At 53.6% G+C, this 17,019-nt stretch overlaps 1 protein-coding gene across 4 annotated transcripts in view; it reads left to right on the top strand.

Moving 5' to 3' along the window:
- PRKG1 (protein kinase cGMP-dependent 1) overlaps positions 1–17,019 on the top strand; it is a 376,397-nt gene that overhangs the window by 26,369 nt on the left and 333,009 nt on the right. The window contains exon 1 of one of the 4 annotated variants that reach the window (XM_069018837.1): positions 1,035–1,352. The exons of 2 other annotated variants lie outside the window; for them this stretch is intronic. In XM_069018837.1, coding sequence (XP_068874938.1) covers positions 1,042–1,352 — 311 coding nt within the window. In that variant the 5' untranslated portion in view covers positions 1,035–1,041. Of the gene's footprint in view, positions 1–1,034; positions 1,353–2,058; positions 2,277–17,019 lie in introns of those variants that run through there. One more of the 4 variants, XM_069018839.1, reaches the window with a different exon arrangement.

Here is a 17,019-nt window from a genome sequence, read left to right as displayed (position 1 = left end):
GCGAGCATCGCTGGCCCTTCAGCGCCTGGCAAAGGGAAGAACCCAGAACCATTTGGCACCGAGGGCTCAGCCGCTCATTGATTTGATTTTGTTATTTCTGTGCTGCAGCCCCGTGGGCTGTATGGCAGAGGTAGGGCCACACAGAAACCCCGAGTGCACGAAGGAAAACCCTGCACTCTGGGAAAGTCTGATCGGCTTTGGTATGGCAGAAACTTGTGCTTTCATGTGAGTATTTGGGGCAGGCAGAAAATCTCACAGGTCTTAAGTGAGGTTTTTTTAGTGCTCTGAAAGCCAGATGCCCTGCCTCCAGGCTTCTCCAGTGCAGGCAGACTTGACCGATATTCCCATGAAAATCCGGGTTTTTGGAGCCTGGAGCTTGCTGAGACTTGAGGAGGAGCCATGCCAGGCGCTGTCTTGTGCTTGCAGTCAGCGAAGACAACAAAAATCGGCTCTTTAAAAGCAAAGTAAAGGGGGAATAAGTTCTTTAAGAAGAAGTGGCACCTTGAGTGGAGCAGGGGAGGGAGGGAGGGAGGGGAGCGCGGCCGCGCCGGCAGCGGGACGGGAGGGCAGGTCCGCGGCTCGGACCTGTGTGCTGGCCTCCAGCAGAAGGCCGGGAGGGCAGGCACCGGGAGCTGCTCCCGGCCGGTCCCCTCCCTCCTCGGCAGCCCGCGGGGCGTGGGCGGCGCGGGGCGCGGCGGGGCCGGCGGGAGGGAGCGGGGCGAGCATGTGCATCCTCCCCGCCGCCCCTGCCTCCCTCCCGCCGCCCGCCCGCCTCCTCTCCCTCCCGCTCGCCGCCGCGGGTGTGTGTGTGTGTGTCTCGGCTCCCTCGCCAGCCCGGCCTGACGCAGGCGGCTCTACATCGCCCCTGACAACACCCCGGCTCCGGAGCGCCGTGCCGGGGGTCCGGCTGCGGCGGCGGCCCCGCGGGGCCGGGCCGAGCCCAGAGGGGCGGCGGGGGCCGGGGTGTCCCGAGCGCGGGGAGGCGGCCTGGGGGGGGGAAAGTTGCCGGGAGCGGCGAGGGGCGAGCGCGGCAGCAGGACCATGGGCACTTTACGGGATTTACAGTACGCGCTGCAGGAGAAGATCGAGGAGCTGCGGCAGCGGGATGCGCTCATCGACGAGCTGGAGCTGGAGTTGGACCAGAAGGACGAACTGATCCAGAAGCTGCAGAACGAGCTGGACAAGTACCGCTCGGTGATCCGGCCCGCCACGCAGCAGGCGCAGCAGCAGAGCGCTGGCACCTTGCAGGGCGAGCAGCGGACCAAGCGCCAGGCGATCTCGGCCGAGCCCACCGCCTTCGACATCCAGGATCTCAGCCACGTCACCCTCCCCTTCTACCCCAAGAGCCCGCAGTAAGCAGGGGGTCACCGCTCAGCCTCTCCTCTCTCCCTCATCCCGCTCCATCCCGGCGTCGCCGCTGCCCGCCGGGCAGGGACCGGAGCGGAGCCCGGAGCGCGGCATTCCCGCACCCCGCATCCTCTCCGGGCGGCCCCGCGGGGTGGGAAAGTTGCGAGCGCCGGGCTTGCGGGGCGGAAGAGCGGCAGGAGCGAGCGCTGAGGTGCCAGCAGAGGGGGACCCGGGCGTCCCCCGTCCCGGCTCCGGGGACACCCGGCCGCCCCATCCCGCCGGGGGACGGGGACAGCGGCGGGCGCGGGGGGGAGGCTGCTGCCGGCGGGTTGAACCAGATCGTGTCGTGGGCATGGGGGCTTTATCGCTGCAGGAGAAACCCGGTCGCTCTGGGACCCCGCAGGGAGACATTCCCAGCTGGGAAGCTTGGAGCCCGGCGGGATGGGGTGCCCGGCTCTCCGGGCGGGAGCTGGTGTTTTGGGGAGGGCGGTTTGGCAGTAGCAGGAGCTCATTGCAGTGTCCCGGTGTGCTGGAGGGTGTGCGGGGGGCAGGGAAAGTTGCGGGGATCCGCAGGTGCCGGCGCGCTGGGGGATGCGCTGCCCCGGTTTCACACCTGCCGCAGATTAGGGAAATTAGAGCGCCTTAATGGGGAAACGGAGCCCTCGCGGGAGCGAGATCGCTTTCCCTCGCTCAGTGCCTTTTGCTGGCCAATAAATCGCCGTGCCTTTGGTTCAGCGCTCCTCACGGGATAAAAAAGGAGGAGGGAAGAGGTGATGAGCGGATGCTCGCCGCGCCGGGCAGCATGTGCGGGTACGGGGCGCGACCTCCCCGTCGATGGGCAAACCCGCCTCCCCCTCCGCGGCCGGCATCTTCCTCGTGGAATTATAACCGGCAGCGCTGGAGGATCCCCGGAGCCATCCGGTAGCGGGGTGCGTGTGTGCTGGGCGGGCTCCGGGATGCGGGCACCCTGCGGAGCCCCGCGGGGCACGGGGCGGGCGGCACGGGGACGGTGCCCGGGCGGGGGAGGCGGGGGACGGGGCGTGCGGCACGGGGACGGTGCTGGGCTCGGGGAGCCTGCCGGGGCGGCGGGACCGTGCCGGCGTGTCCCCGGAGGGAGCCTGCCGGGGCGGCGGGACCGTGCCGGCGTGTCCCCGGAGGGAGCCTGCCGGGGCTGGCCGCGCTCCCCGCGCAGCCTCAGCCCTTCCTGCCGCCATGGCGGCGCCCCGCCGTCTCCAGGCAACTGCCCGCCCTCAGGGCGGCCGCCATGGCGGGACCCCGCGCTGGGCCGGGCCGGGCCGGGCCGCTGTGCCCCTCAGGCCGCCCGCCGTTTCCCATTCCCGCTCTCTCCCGCCGCTTCCACTTCCCCGTTCGCCTTCCCGCCCCCCATTCCCACCGCCACAGATATTTTGTCCTTTTAAGGCGTCTGGCCGCGCGGTGTAAAGGATGTCGGGGAGGGACGGCGGTGGCGCGGGGAGTGCCTCCGCACGGCCCCCAGAACGAACGAAACAGCCCAAAAAGTGCGCGCCGGGCTCTGTCAGGACAGGGGGAACAGGGGTGGCTGAGGCCAGGCGGGCGGGCGGGCTGTGAAATCCCTGGGGTGTGTGGTAGACATCCAAGGTGGGATGAGGCATCCCACGGTGTTCACGTCCTCTGGGAAAGCAAAACACCCGAACGTGTTGGTTTTCTTATCAGTGTCGTTGCCCCTCGGCGCCCTTGAAGTGCGAACGGAGCTCCCAGAGCTCCGGGAAGCGCCACAGGTTTCAGCAGAGCGATCCTGGAGCCTCTGCCGTGTCCAGAGCAATACACAGGAAGCCTGGCAAAGCCTTGGATTAGCGTTCTCCAGCCGGAATTTTAATTGCTCCTTGTGTAAACGCTGCCCTGCAGTCTGGTGTGGGGTGTGACGCGTGCCTCTGCTCTGAGGGAGTGTTTCATATTGATCATCCATGGCCAATACTACAAATATTGTTGACCATGTTGAAGTTGACTTGTGGCCGAAGGTTGTAATTGCTCAGGTGGGGCATTCCAGGGATTTGGAGCAGCCTGGGATAGTGGACGGTGTCCCTGCCCACTGCAGGAGGTTGGAATGAGGAAAGTTTTGAAGTCCCTTCCAACCCAAGCCAGTCTGTGATGACAGGAAGAGAGCCTTGTTAATGGTTTCAGGAATGTAGGTGGCTCTGGGAAGTGCTGAGTGCTCTGTGTCAGCCCTAAGAGTTTGGTGATGAAGATAATTCCTGGTGGTGCTGAGGGTTAAGGTGGAGAGGATGTGGAAATAATAAAATATACAAAGAAGGCTTGGCTTTTCCCCCCTCTTTACACCAAATCAGTGACTCTTTAGATAATGGCACCCAACCTTTGGTTTTGTCAAGCCACCAGGAAGTGTTCAAAAGGCAGGTGGATGTGGCACTTGGGGACATTGGTTAGTGGTGGCCTTGGCAGCGCTGGGGGAATGCTTGGACTTGATCTTAGAGGGGTTTTCCAACAAAAATTATTCTAAAGTTAGCCTGCGGGTGTTTTGTTGTTGTTGTTGTTGTTGTTGTTTTTTTTTTGTGCTGGATCTGCCCTCCTGATCTGGCAGAGGTGGCTGCAAATTGGTAGGATCAGTAGTAGCAGCAAATGTGTTGGAAGTGAATTATCATGAGCGTCATGGTAGATACTTGAGGGTCTGTGGTGGTGGAAGCTGCTGTGATGCCACATAGAAGATTTCTGGGTTATAGAGCGGTGGAACTCTGAAGGAGTTGCAAGAGAGCTGGAGAGGGACTTTGGACAAGGGTCTGGAGTGGCAGGACAAGGGGAATGGCTTCCCAGTGCCAGAGGGCAGGGATAGATGGGATATTGGGAAGGAATTGTTCCCTGGGAGGGTGGGCAGGCCCTGGCACAGGGTGCCCAGAGCAGCTGGGGCTGCCCCTGGATCCCTGGCAGTGTCCAAGGCCAGGCTGGACACTGGGGCTTGGAGCAGCCTGGGACAGTGGGAGGTGTCCCTGCCCATGGCAGGGGTGGCACTGGATGGGCTTTGAGGTCCCTTCCAACCCAAACCATTCTGTGATTCTATGAATGGCTTTCAAAGTGTGAAAGTAAATCTAATTGCCTCGTGTGGAAAAATACCATTAAATCTGCAGGATCTTCCCTTACACACAACACCCCCATTTAAGATGCATGTGGTTAAATAAAATCACTTTTTCAGAGCTGTTGTAGGAGTTTCAGTTGCTGTTGCAGGGTTGGGCTTGTTTTGCCTCTAAAATGTCTTTAAAAGTGAAGCAGGACTTTGTGGGCTCACGTGAGAAGCTGAAGTCTGTGGAGGGACACGTCCAGTCATTTTCTTCTGAGTTACGAGGTGGGTGAGAGGAATTGGGCATTAGCACCTTTATCAGTCTCCCTGTTCAAGTTATTTAAAATAAGTGGCTTTTTTCTTCTCCTTCCTATAGGAAACTTCCAAAAAGTGACTGAGTTAGAGGGCACAGACTGGGGAAAAAGCTGCCCGGTTTTCTGTGGCAGAAAAAATGCCGTGACAAATCTTTGTCCCCTATTCATCTTCCCAAATTGCTGCTCGTGTTTGATTTTTTCCACCCCTCTGACCTCTCACAGGACATATTCTGGCTGCTAACAGCCTGTCAGCATGGAGGGGGGTATGGGGAGGCTGAGTTAAAACTGCCCAGAGCAGCCAAGCAAAGAGGAGCCTTTTTAACCAGCAACTCTTCCCTTTCCCTGCCTCCTACTTGCCATGGGAAAATACCCAGGGCTTTAATTTTAACAGGCTGCTTTGTTCAGGGATCTGCAACAGCTGTTTGCCTTCTCGGAAGGCTGTGTAAATCAGCGTGTTTTCTTCTCCAGAAGGGAGAAAAAAAGAAACGTGGAAGTAGAAGGTAGAACAAAGCACAGGGCTCGTGAGTGTGAAGGGCCTGATCTCTCGGCTGAGGTGTGGTACAAGCTCTGCTCTTAACAGAGGCAACAGCAAAGTGCTGTGTCATTTGTGAGAAATGTTGAGTAAAACGAAAAATAACTTGGTTTTGGGAGTTAGCAGACTTTTGGGGAATCTGCCAAAATCCCAGAGATTCGTTTGTGAGGGGAGGAGCAGCCTGCGAGTTGTATTTAAGAGGTCTGGTTTAAGAAATATAAAATACTTGGTTGCATAGCCTTAGGGAAAGTACAACATCCGTACAAGAGATTTAACAGAATCCCTGCAACGGCCAGATTGGTTCTTTGAAGGCGAATGTGCACATCCTCTGGGGGCTAGAGGCGTATATTAAGTGATCATAATAGTCATAAAAAACCCCAGAAATCCTTGAAAAGCACTTTGTATTTAGGGTGTTGGCATGAAATGCTCTTCTGGTGTTTATCAATGTTATGTATGCTGCGGTACCCAGGAGCCACTCATCTAAAAACGCCCCCCAGACAGCCCAAACCCCTCCTCCCTCAGTCCCCACGCTCTCCTCTTCCTACAACAATTTGGGGGATGGTTGGTACATGATGAAACCATTGGGAACTGGTGGTTGGAACTGGTTGAGGGGGGAGGATCTGAGGCACGCTCCTGCGGGGATGGTTTCCTGGAATGTGGGGCAGGAGCTGGGATGGTGGCGGCCTCTTGAGTCCCGTTGCTTTCTGGCGAAGCATCTTGCCCCGAGCAGTCAGCAGAGATGGATGTAGTGGTGCAACCTTCACTGTTTTAGGTGTCAGTCCACTCTGACGTGTCCCGTGAGCAATTAATTGAAATGCATTTATCGTGTGTTTTGAGAGCTGTTAAATGCTCTGGTTGCTTCTCTGTGCTCTAATGCCGAATCCATCTGAACGTAGTTTAAGCTGATGCTCGATGGAAAAAGATCCATTAATGTCAATGGGGTTTTTCAGTGCATTTTAAGGGGTCAGGATTTAGGGTCAGGATTTATTGCAACGTGTTGAGCGGTGCTGGAGCAGCGTGGCCCCAGTGGTGGGGGGGGGATCCCTGGAGCTCCGCAGGGATGAGGGATGTGCTGTGAGGGATGCTGCTCTCCCTGACAGAACTGTGAACACAGGAAGGGTAGTGCTGGAGCAAGGCAGCCGAGCGTGATTTTCCCGTGTTTTGACAGGTCTGGCTCGGCCGTGGTGGCAGTGATGGGGCTCCCCTCTGTGCACTCGTGTGACTCACACTCCGAGCGGCTTTAATGCCTCGGGAAGTGACAAGGGGACACTGTGACAGCTCAGCTCCTTGTGTAATACGTAGCAGCCCTCTGAGGTTTGGGTTACTCGCAGTAGTAAGGGATGGCTGTGTGGTGTTAGGTTGTTAAGCAGAGAAGTACCATTTTTCTCTACCGAAGCAGTGTTTTGGGTCATCTCTCAACGCGCTTGTTCAGGCAGGTGACGTTTATACTGAGCGTAAACTCCAGCGGGGTTTGACTCAAAGGAAGGTGAAAAACAAATCTCCCAACAAAGCTGTTAAAGCCACGTAGTTGTTTTGTCATTTTCAGTCTGGCTCTTGCTGAGACGAGTTTAATTGCAAGATAAAACGCTGCCGCAATGTCAGTTATCCTCGGTTCTGTTCCGCCAGCGACACGGACTTCCCTGGGTTTTTCTGCTGCTTTTGGATGTTAATTTTAGCAGTGTGGTGTCGGTAAACTGTGTTTTAAAGCAACGTAGTTCTGTTCAGAAACTACAGTGGCATTTTTGTGGTGGTTATATGCAAAACAACACTATTCAGCAAGTACAGTAGCTCTGAGCACACTAACAGCTGGTAATTAACGTAGAGACTCTTTTTTAAATCGTAGCACAGCTCCGTAATTTCATTTTCTGCAGAATTAACTTTTTTCCTTTTATCTGTACTACTGGAATAATTACCTGTACTCCTCTGAGCTGTATTACATTCATCCTTAGCTGTATGAATGCTGTAGGTGGAGAGTTTTAAAGTGCTTCAACACAAAACGAGGTCCCTAGGCCACGGACACGAATTCCTTCTCTCCAGACGCTGTGAAAGCATTCCTGAGCTTCAGCATCCCGTGTTCCTAAACACAGGATGTGTCTTATGTGTCTGAAATGAATAATAATAATAAAAAAATCCAGATCAGAATTCTGAAACTGAGCAGAAATGGACGTAGCAGCACAGAGTTTAGCCTGGCCAGCTGCCTCTGGAAGGAGACGGGACTCCGTGAATCCTGGACTTGCTGAGCACCAGATGGAAAACAGGAGTCAAGAAGAAAATTTGTTTCTTTAGAGAGTTAAAAAGCAGACAGTGAGTTGTTGCATATCAGTTTCTGTGGTTAGCCTGCTTGAGATACATGCTCTAGGATGATAAGAGTTACTGAACACAAACATCTTCCTAAGGGAAGGGGTCCAGGAGAGCTAAGCTGGAGGTGGGGGTGGATTAAGTGCCAGTCATTTGCTGCCATCAGTGATAGTCCTGCTGCCTGTGCTGCTGGGCTTTGCTTTTGGCTTTTCATGGGGCCCAAATTCTTGCATATGCATCAGGATGAAGTATAAATATTTCTGGAAATGTTTTTCATCTGCTACTGTGCCATTTCTAGAGGGTATGTGCAGCAGGGAAGTCCCTGACATTCATGTTCTGTGTAGCCCGTCTTTTTGTTTTGAAGGGCAGAGAGAACAGGAGAAAACAAAAGTATTTGTTGCTACACTGGAGCCTAAACCATGAAAATAATTCCTTTCTCCTCTCAGCATCTACAGAAAGTGCTTTGGTGTAAGTGTGCAACCAGTCGGGTGTGTTCTGTGTATCCTGAACACCTGGAATTGCATCCAGGTGGTTTGGAAACGGTGCTAAAGCCCCTGCCTGGAAGGGTTTGTGTCGGGGGAAGCTCCAGCACAGCGTGCTCTGAGCAGGAGCACAGGACTGGCGTTTTGCAAGGCTCTTGCAGCCACTGGTTTCCTTGGAAACCAGAGCCTGAGCAGGGAGAGCCAAACTTCAACACCCGTGCCTGCTTTCCAAGTCGAAAATGGGCTGTCAGACTTTCAGAAGTCTGGGGTCTTTGGGCTGTGTTCAGGGCTTGTTCATTAGGAGCAAACTTGAAGGAGGGTATCAGTGGAAAAAAGGCTCCTTGTCAGGCTGCAACACTTCCTGCCTGGAGCTGCTTCTCCCCAAATTCCCTTCTTTGCTTCGGTTTGTGAGCAGGTTTATTGGAGGCGTTTCCTGTCAAACACCCCAGCTGCGTCAGGAAAGCCGTGCAGCAGCTCTGTGACTCGGGCTTGACGTGGATTTGGAAACTGCCCAGCCCTGGCCAGCTTGTTTCGTCCACTTATTTAATGTTCTGTGAGGTGGTGGCTGTGGGTGATGTGAACAAAGAGGAGAAATCATAATGGAGCTGTCTGTGTTGATGGAACATTAAATTGGAGCCTTGTAAATGCACACATACTTTGTGCACCGTGAATGTGAAGAGAGATACATATATATAATGACATGTATGTGCACTTATGTACTTAGCACACGTAGGGGAGTATTGCATTCATGCAGGTACACCTTGATTAGGAGGGAAAACAGTCAGGCTTTAATATCAGTGGAACAGAGGGAATTTTTTACAGAACCAGCAGGACTCTGGGAGCCCTTGCTGGTCTAGTGGAAGGTGTCACTGCCCGTGAGCGAGGGGATTTTTAAGGTCCCTTCAAATCCAGATGCGGAAATGCTGTTGGTTACTGTGAGCACAGAGTATCACTGCGATTCAGGAGCAAAGGAGTAAATAACACGGGGGTGATGGAAACGGAGAGGCACTGTTCCTGCCCCCAGTGTGAAGGGGTCCCTGGGATGTGTCAGTGCTCGTTAGGATTTGAACTGCCTACTTGATGTCATTTGTGAGGGGAATTCATTACTGCTCTTGGAGCCCACAGGCTAAATGAGGAGAATAACCTTCTTGGTGGGTGATATTTCTGGTGAATAGAGGAAATCAATGGCCCTGGGACTGCCAGCAGCACATCAGGGCAGTGGCCAAGCGCTTCAGGAAGGCGTAGATAAAGCAAATGCGGTGCAAACAGTGCCACTCAGCTACACCTCAAGGCTTGTTGGAAACGATACCTGGCTTCAGCTGTAGAGATGCTTTCAAAATCAGGCTCTTAAACTCCTGAGAAATTCCTTTAGGTGAAGTGGAAGGTCAGGCACCTTGGAAATGCAGCGTTAGCCTCCAGCTCTCTGCCTTGAAATTGCAGGATTGCCTAAGTTAGTAAAGTCAGGGGGTTGTGTGAAGCTTAAGGGTGGACACGGTCAGCTGGAGGAGATGAACATCCTTTAGCAGCTCCTGTGTTTTGTGGTGTGGAGCACCATCCTTGTCTCCCTTTGCTTCTGAGCCCTTGGTTACTTCCCTGGGTGTCTTGTTCCTGCTGCTCCTGCCCAAGATTTTTCTCTCTTCCCATGGGTACTGCTTATTCTCTTCCCTCACAACCCTCACAAAGTTCTTCCTCCTACACAGCTGTCCCATCCAGCGGGGTCCAGACTTTACATCTCCCTAAAAAACTGCCTGGTTTCCTGTGTACAGCCAGAGGCAGAGAACCTCCAGTGACTGGAGCACAAGATACTGCAGGAGGCTGGATTTTCCTGCCACTCCAGCTTTTCTGGTGTGCCAGGACCTTTTCTGCTCCTCACCTGCCCCACCAGCGAGCAGGCAGGGGTGCACAAGAAATTGGGAGGGGACAGCTGATCCCAAGTGCCTAAGGAGTGTCCCAAACCATGTGGAGTCATGCTCAGCATGTAAAGCTGGGGAAGGAGGATGGATGGAGCAGGGAATGTTCAGAGTAACGGCATTTGTCTTCCCAAGTCACGGTTGCACAGGATGAAGCCCTGTGTTCCTGAGAATGGCTGAACACCCACCTGCCCATGGAAAACACAGAATGAATTCCTCATGGCTGTTGCTTTACCTGTTGACCTGCCTTTGTATCAACCCACGCGTTTTTGCCTTTCACCCTTCTGTTTGTCTGCCCCATCCCAGCTGGGCCGAGGGCTGTGAGTGAGTGGAGGTGCTGGGGTTACACCTCCAGCAGGAACATCTCCAAGTGTCTGTACTCCAAAGGGACTGTGGCCCAGGGATAGGTCCGTGCTGGAGTAGGAATACCTTGAGGCATCAGTGGCTGTGCATGAGGCCATGGATAAGCTCATGGCACAGCAGGTTCATTCCTGCAGGAACTGGGGCTGGGGGTAAGGCCATCCTGGAGCTGGTTCACTCCTGGAGCAGGTTCATTCCTGCAGGGACTGGGGCTCCCAGAGCAGGTTCATTCCTGCAGGGATTGTGGCTCCTGGAGCAGGTTCATTCCTGCAGGGACTGGGGCTCCCAGAGCAGGTTCACTCCTGGAGCAGGTTCATTCCTGCAGGGACTGGGGCTCCCATACCAGGTTCATTCCTGGAGCAGGTTCATTCCTGCAGGGACTGTGGCTCCTGGAGCAGGTTCACTCCTGGAGCGGGTTCACTCCTGGAGCAGGTTCATTCCTGCAGGGACTGGGGCTCCTGGAGAAGGCTGTGCTGGAGCAGGAGCACCTCAGAGTGAGTGTGGCTGTGGAAAACGCACCGCAGCAGGTAAACACCTGGAGAGAGTGGCTGGTGGATGAGGCTCCGGCTGGAGCACGTACGTCCCTAAGGGACTGGGGTTGCTGGATAGGCCCCAGCAGGGGCAAGGGGAGGAGTTCACTGCAATGTTAAACTTCACACTCTGGTCCAAAGGGACCGGGGTGGAGACAGGAATGGATACACCTTGAAGTTGCTGTATCCGGGATTGAAGTTACACCTTGAGGGAATTACCGTAGTGGGATTCCCTTGCTGGGAGCAGGGGAAGGCTTCCCTGCAGCATCAGTGCCCCTTCAGTGGCAGTGACTTGGAGCTGTATTGTCACAAGGTCCCTGTGCATGCCCTGTGCTGGCTCGGTGACATCTGGGCACCTCCGTGCCCTGCCCCAGCTCCAGAGGCTCCGTGTTAGTGTTCAGCATTACTTGTCCTTGTGACAGCCTGCCTGTGGATCAAACAACAGCCAGGTCTCAGTGGTGGGGAGGATCCAGACAAAGAGTGGGATAAATCAGTTAGAAATAGGGGAGTGTGGGTGTGCCTTCACATGCAGCTCGTGTCGGGGTCCTGGAACAAGGCTGTGCATCCAAACTTGGCAGATACTTAAACGCTAACCGGGGGGTGTGTGCCATACCTATTGCTTCTCCTCATGCTTCCTTGCACATTTACATCCTGTTCAGACAGCAACTGCACAAAGGGGAGAGCATCTCCTGCTCGTCAGGTCCGTGGTTGCTTTCTGTGCTCCCGGTGGAAGCCCGGCTCTGCGAGGCACGGGAGGGAAGCGAAGCGTGCAGAGGAGGAGGCTTCTCTCCATTAGCGCTGTGCCCAAGCACTCGGACGGGGATACCGGGATAAGGAGCACGTTGGGAGAGCCCAAGGCAGGCAGATCCTCCGGTTTTCCCTGACCTTCCCTTGTCCGAGGGCACGGCTGGGAGGAAGCCAGAGCTGCTTGAAAATGGGCTGTGACTGAAATGTCCCCGCTCCTGCTCGAGGAGGGACACAGCTGGGACAGCTGTGCTTTCACACATTCTGGTGACATTCTGCTGCTTTCTAAGTGACTGACAGGTATCTCAGAGTCACAGCCTGCCTTGGCACGAAGGCTCCTGTGGCCTTTTCCTGGATCAGTCCTGGGTGGATGCTGTAGTGCAGTCTGGATTCCCAAGGGAATGCTAACTGTGCATCTAACCTCCTTCCACTCGTGTGCTGGGTTTGTCACTGTGCCTGCAGGAGGGTTTTCAGCAGGCAGGCAAGCTGGGATCCTTGAGCACAGTGACTCGTGTGCCACCGCTGTTTGTTGGGATTCAGCACTGGGAGAGTGACTTTGGGCTCTGTGAGGTGACAGACCTGACCTCTGCCCACTTCACCTTCTGTTTTGCAAGTGCTGTTATTTCCTCATCAACCACCCTGGCAGGTGCTTCGTGTCTTGTCCATGACTAGGAACAAATTATCCCCTCCTTCATGAATCCCCAAGTTTTTCCCCTTTGGGCTTTGTGCAAGGATGAGTGTTAATGTGATCTAGGTGGACAAAACGACTCCAAAAGGGAGATCATCGATCAAATCTTGGCTCTTTGGGTTTGTGCTGTTACTCCTGCACAGACAAAATGGGTGTTAGGAGGTTTTTTAAATGGTTTTATAATTTGAAAACCAAAAATAACTGATAGGAAACCACCAGAGTGGTGCTAAGAGCATCACTTGGGATGTACAAATCCGGGTGAAGCATTATCCCAGTGTTTGCAGGTACAACCAGAGAAGCTTCCACAGGGATTGAGGCTGCCCTGTCAGCATGGTGAGGACAAACACATGGGAGAGCAGCTGGAAACAGGGCAGAGCCAGGGACAAATGTCACTCACATGTCACCTCTGGAGCACAGTGGCTCCTCATGCTCTCCTTGTTCTGACTGGAAATCCCATCTGTGAGCTATAAAGGACTTTTTCAATGGCAGGTTTGCTCTATATCCACTTGTTTTTTCAACGTTTTCCACCACAAAAGGTTCTTGCTGTGGTCTGTGATGGGCAAGTGTTATAAAATTGAGTCAGATTATTTGTTTAGGCTCGCTGGGCGCAAAAATTTTGGCTGCAGGGCTTTGAAGAGGGCTCCTGTTTAATAAATACAGCTGAGCCATATTCAGAGCATTGTGGCAGAGTTGTTGAGTTGCTGGAAAATACGTGAATATGTAGTGAACAAAAGGTAAAGCTTAGTGAAGCTGTGCTGGCAGGGTGCAGGATCAGGAAGGGGGACTTGGGACAGCTGCCTTGGGCACTGGAGCAAAGCAGAGGCTCAGGTTAAGTCTGGAAAATATGGATGCTTGTGTAATGTACCCAGAACGGGATTTGGAGTTTTAATGTATGCTGGAGGAGCCTTCTGGGGCTGAGGTGCTTCCTGGGAAGCGTTCAGCTCCATTACCTATTCTGATTTCCTTGGTCAGCAGCTGAAATATTTTGTGTCTTTGCTCATCCTGAAGAAATTATATATCATGGGGAGATAATATTTCATGCTTATTCCAAGGTTCTTAATGGAATTTTTATCAGTTCCTCTGAAGAACAGGATGCACAAAAAAGCTGCCCAGCTGTCAGGCTGTTTGCTTCTCTTTTAGAGCTGCCTTGGCTCTCTCCATGTGACTTCCCAGTAAAATGATGAGAGGGACCATCCCACCCTAAATTCCAAGTGTCTGCAGCCACCAGGTGACATCAAATCCCTTGGACACCAAGGGACAGGCAGGGCAGGCCTGCAGGGTGCAGACCCTGAGCACCCTTTGCTGATGCTTCAGACCCATTGCTGGCACATCTCTCACTGCTCAACAGTTGTTTTCTTTTTCCTTCCACCAGCATCTGCTCATTTTAAACCTTTCTTGTGCTCGGTGTTTTCAGAAGACCTAAAAGCTGTTTTTTTTAATCTGTTTGGGCTGCAGATCCTGAGCTTACTCAGCCACAGCCACTTGGTGCCCTGACACCATTTGCTCTGGGATTGCTTTGTCGACTCAAGTGCACTTTGCTGCAATGCAAACATCAAGGATAAAAGGCAGCCACCTCAGCAAATTAGTGAGAAAGCACTGCTGAAGAACTGTAGATGTGTATTTGGGTGCTTTGGTCTTCTTAAGAGTCAAAATCTCTCCTTCTGCCTGTGGCCTGTGCTTTTAAAAGAGTATTTGTTGTGCCGGGAGGGCTTTTGAAAAGTTAAATCAATTGTCTCTTTGTGGACTCATCTGAAGGGTAAATCAGATGCTGAAATCAGATGCTGCATTGACAGGGATCTGCCTGCGTGGTAAAACTTCAGGCAAGGTTGGATTTAAGTGATTCTGGAAAAAAAAAAATCAGTCATGGATAATTTAAAACCTCTCTTGGGGGGAAAGGCTGGGAGAGCTGGGGGTTCAGCCTGGAAAAGAAGGCTCTGGGTAGACCTTAGAGCCCCCTTCCAGTGCCTAAATGATCCAAGAGAGCTGGAGAGGGACTTGGGACAAGGGATGGAGGGACAGGACACAGGGAATGGCCTTGAGCTGATGGGGGTGGGTTTGGATTAGAAATTATGAATAAATTCTTTAAGAGTGGGCAGGCCCTGGCACAGGGTGCCCAGAGCAGCTGGGGCTGCCCCTGGATCCCTGGCAGTGCCCAAGGCCAGGTTGGACACTGGGGCTTGGAGCAGCCTGGGACAGTGGGAAGATGTCCCTGCCCATGGCAGGGGTGGCACTGGCTGGGCTTTGGGGTCCCTTTAACTCAAACCATCCTGGGATTCTGTGATTCTATTCTAATTTTCATGAGAAAAGTTTTCCTCTACATGCTACAGGTGTCCAGGTGTGCAATCCTATTACAAAAAAAGAACAAAGAAGTAAAACCCCTCTGAAAATACTCTGAAGAGTTATAATGCTTTTTAAACAAGAATCTCAAAATGCCCAATCTTATTTCTGGTTCCTGTCTGTGAAGGCTTTTCTGAGCAGCAGCCTCTGCTCTGAGTGCAGCTGGTTGAGCGACCTCCCTTTTAGCAGCAGCTGGGTGGTGTGGAATGGAAGAATTAATTAACCTGGTGTGGAATGAGAGAACTTAATAAACCTGGTGTGGAATGAAGTAATTAATCAGCCTGTGGCCAGCCTGACAGAGCAGCCACCTGATGTGTCCTGTTTGGTTATCAGGGGCTTGGTTCCTGGCCAGGTACGGCTGAGCTCAGCTCCTTTGTGTAAGGCTGAGGTGAAAAGCTCCTTCTTTCTGCTGGGGCTTCAGCAGGAAACTGAATTTTTATACCCGAGACTCAGGAGAGTGGTCATGGGCATGCAGTGGCAGAAATTTCTGCTGGGGAACAAAAGCAAATTCCTCATCAGAGAATGTAATCAAATGGTGATGCTGCAGCTGGTTCCTCGCAGCCTCTGCACGCAGACAAAATAGCAATGTAGTACGGAGAAAATGTTTGCTGAGTTAACTGGGCTATATTTAGGTGCCAAATAAACACATTTCTGCTTTTGACCCTCCCCCTCACACCCTCAAAGCTGCTTTTTGGGCTGTCTGCAAATGTCTTGGTTGTTGGTGGCTTCTGTTCCTTGCAAGAGGAGTGATTGGGAGCGGCAGGGGAGGGACCTCTGGCCCAGCTGAACGGGGAAAGGCGAGTGCTGGGCACACAGTCCCCGTGTCCAGCCTTGTCCCCTCCTCAGCCCTTCCTTAGCTCTGTGTGCACAGGCTGGCTGAGGTACAGAGCCCTAAACCCCCACACCCTTCCCCGTGTGGGCCCTCGGGAATCTCGTGGGGTTTAACCAGGCCGGGTGCTGCTGCTGCGCCCGGATCAGGGCAACTCCTGGGATCAATCCAGGGGATGAGCAGCGGGAGCAGCCCTGGAGAAGGATCTGGGGGTGCTGTGGGGTGAGAGCTCGAACCCAGAACCCCTCATGCCCTGGGCTGAGCCCCCAGCGTGGGCAGCAGGGGAGGGGGGGATTCTGCCCCTGTGCCCCTGTGCTCAGGTGAGACCCCACCTGCAGAGCTGCCCCAGCCCTGGGGCCCAGCACAGGAGGGACCTGGAGCTGCTGGAGAGAGGCCAGAGGAGGCTCCAGGATGAGCAGAGGGATGGAGCAGCTCTGCTGGGAGGAAAGGCTGGGAGAGCTGGGATTGTTCAGCCTGGAGAGGAGAAGTTCTGGGGTGACCTCATTGTGGCCTTCCAGGGCCTGAAGGAGCTACAGGAAAGATGGAGAGAGACTCTTTACAAGGGCTGGAGGGCCAGGACACAGGGAATGGCTTCCCAGTGCCAGAGGGCAGGGATGGATGGGATATTGGGAAGGAATTGTTCCCTGGGAGGGTGGGCAGGCCCTGGCACAGGGTGCCCAGAGCAGCTGGGGCTGCCCCTGGATCCCTGGCAGTGTCCAAGGCCAGGCTGGACATTGGGGCTTGGAGCAGCCTGGCACAGTGGAAGGTGCCTCTGCCCATGTCAGGGGTGGCACTGGATGGGCTTTGAGGTTCTTTCCAGCCCAAACCATTCTGGAATTCTTTGTCCACTGTAGCCTTACTGATCCATATAAAAACCAGGAGCTGAAAAATCAGCATCTTCCCTTCCCTGCTGCATTTTGCATCCCATTTTCCCCTGCAGCAGGCTCTTTTCCTGGCACTGCTGTTGGGACTGATTGTACAGTTAGCCCTTTATTCGTGTGTGCATAAATTTGACTTCTTTTAAAGGAAGCAGCTCCTGTAATCGCCTTGCCAGAACAGATTAGGAGAGGGAGTGTGCAGATCACAACACTCCTCTGCTGCCTTTGACGGCGAGGATTTCATCAGCCTGCTTGAAGTGCTGCTTGCAGCCTCAGGGGTGGCCAGAGAGCAGCAGGAAGTTCATTTATTCCTTTATTTTTTCCTCTTCAGACATACTTTACGCTGTTCATGTATTTTTGCCTCCTAATTCACAGCAAGCTGGGGAGTTCGGGGCACCCAGTGTTGCAGCTGAGGAGGAGAGAATTGTGGTCAGCACAAGGTTTGCTCTGCCCATCACTGCAGGCTCTGATCTGGCTGTTTCAGTGCTGATGAATTTTTCTATCCCAGAGAAAGCCTGGACTGTAATTGCTTCATAAGCACGGGCACTTGGTGATTAGAAATTACTTTTCATTCCTGATTAAATAGCAAGGCACAGTCTTTAACAAAAACAGGACACTTAAAATTCCGGTGTTCGCATTGAAGGGACATTGATTTTCACAGGCAGAAAAGCTTTCCCCGAATTTGCACCTAAAGAACAAACGTTAATGCAGATGCAGGTTAATG

The sequence above is a fragment of the Aphelocoma coerulescens genome, chromosome 6 (genome assembly GCF_041296385.1).
Source record: "Aphelocoma coerulescens isolate FSJ_1873_10779 chromosome 6, UR_Acoe_1.0, whole genome shotgun sequence".
Lineage (NCBI taxonomy): Eukaryota > Metazoa > Chordata > Aves > Passeriformes > Corvidae > Aphelocoma > Aphelocoma coerulescens.
The sequence above is the reverse complement of the archived record's forward strand: the minus strand, read 5'-3'. Positions and strand labels throughout refer to the sequence as shown.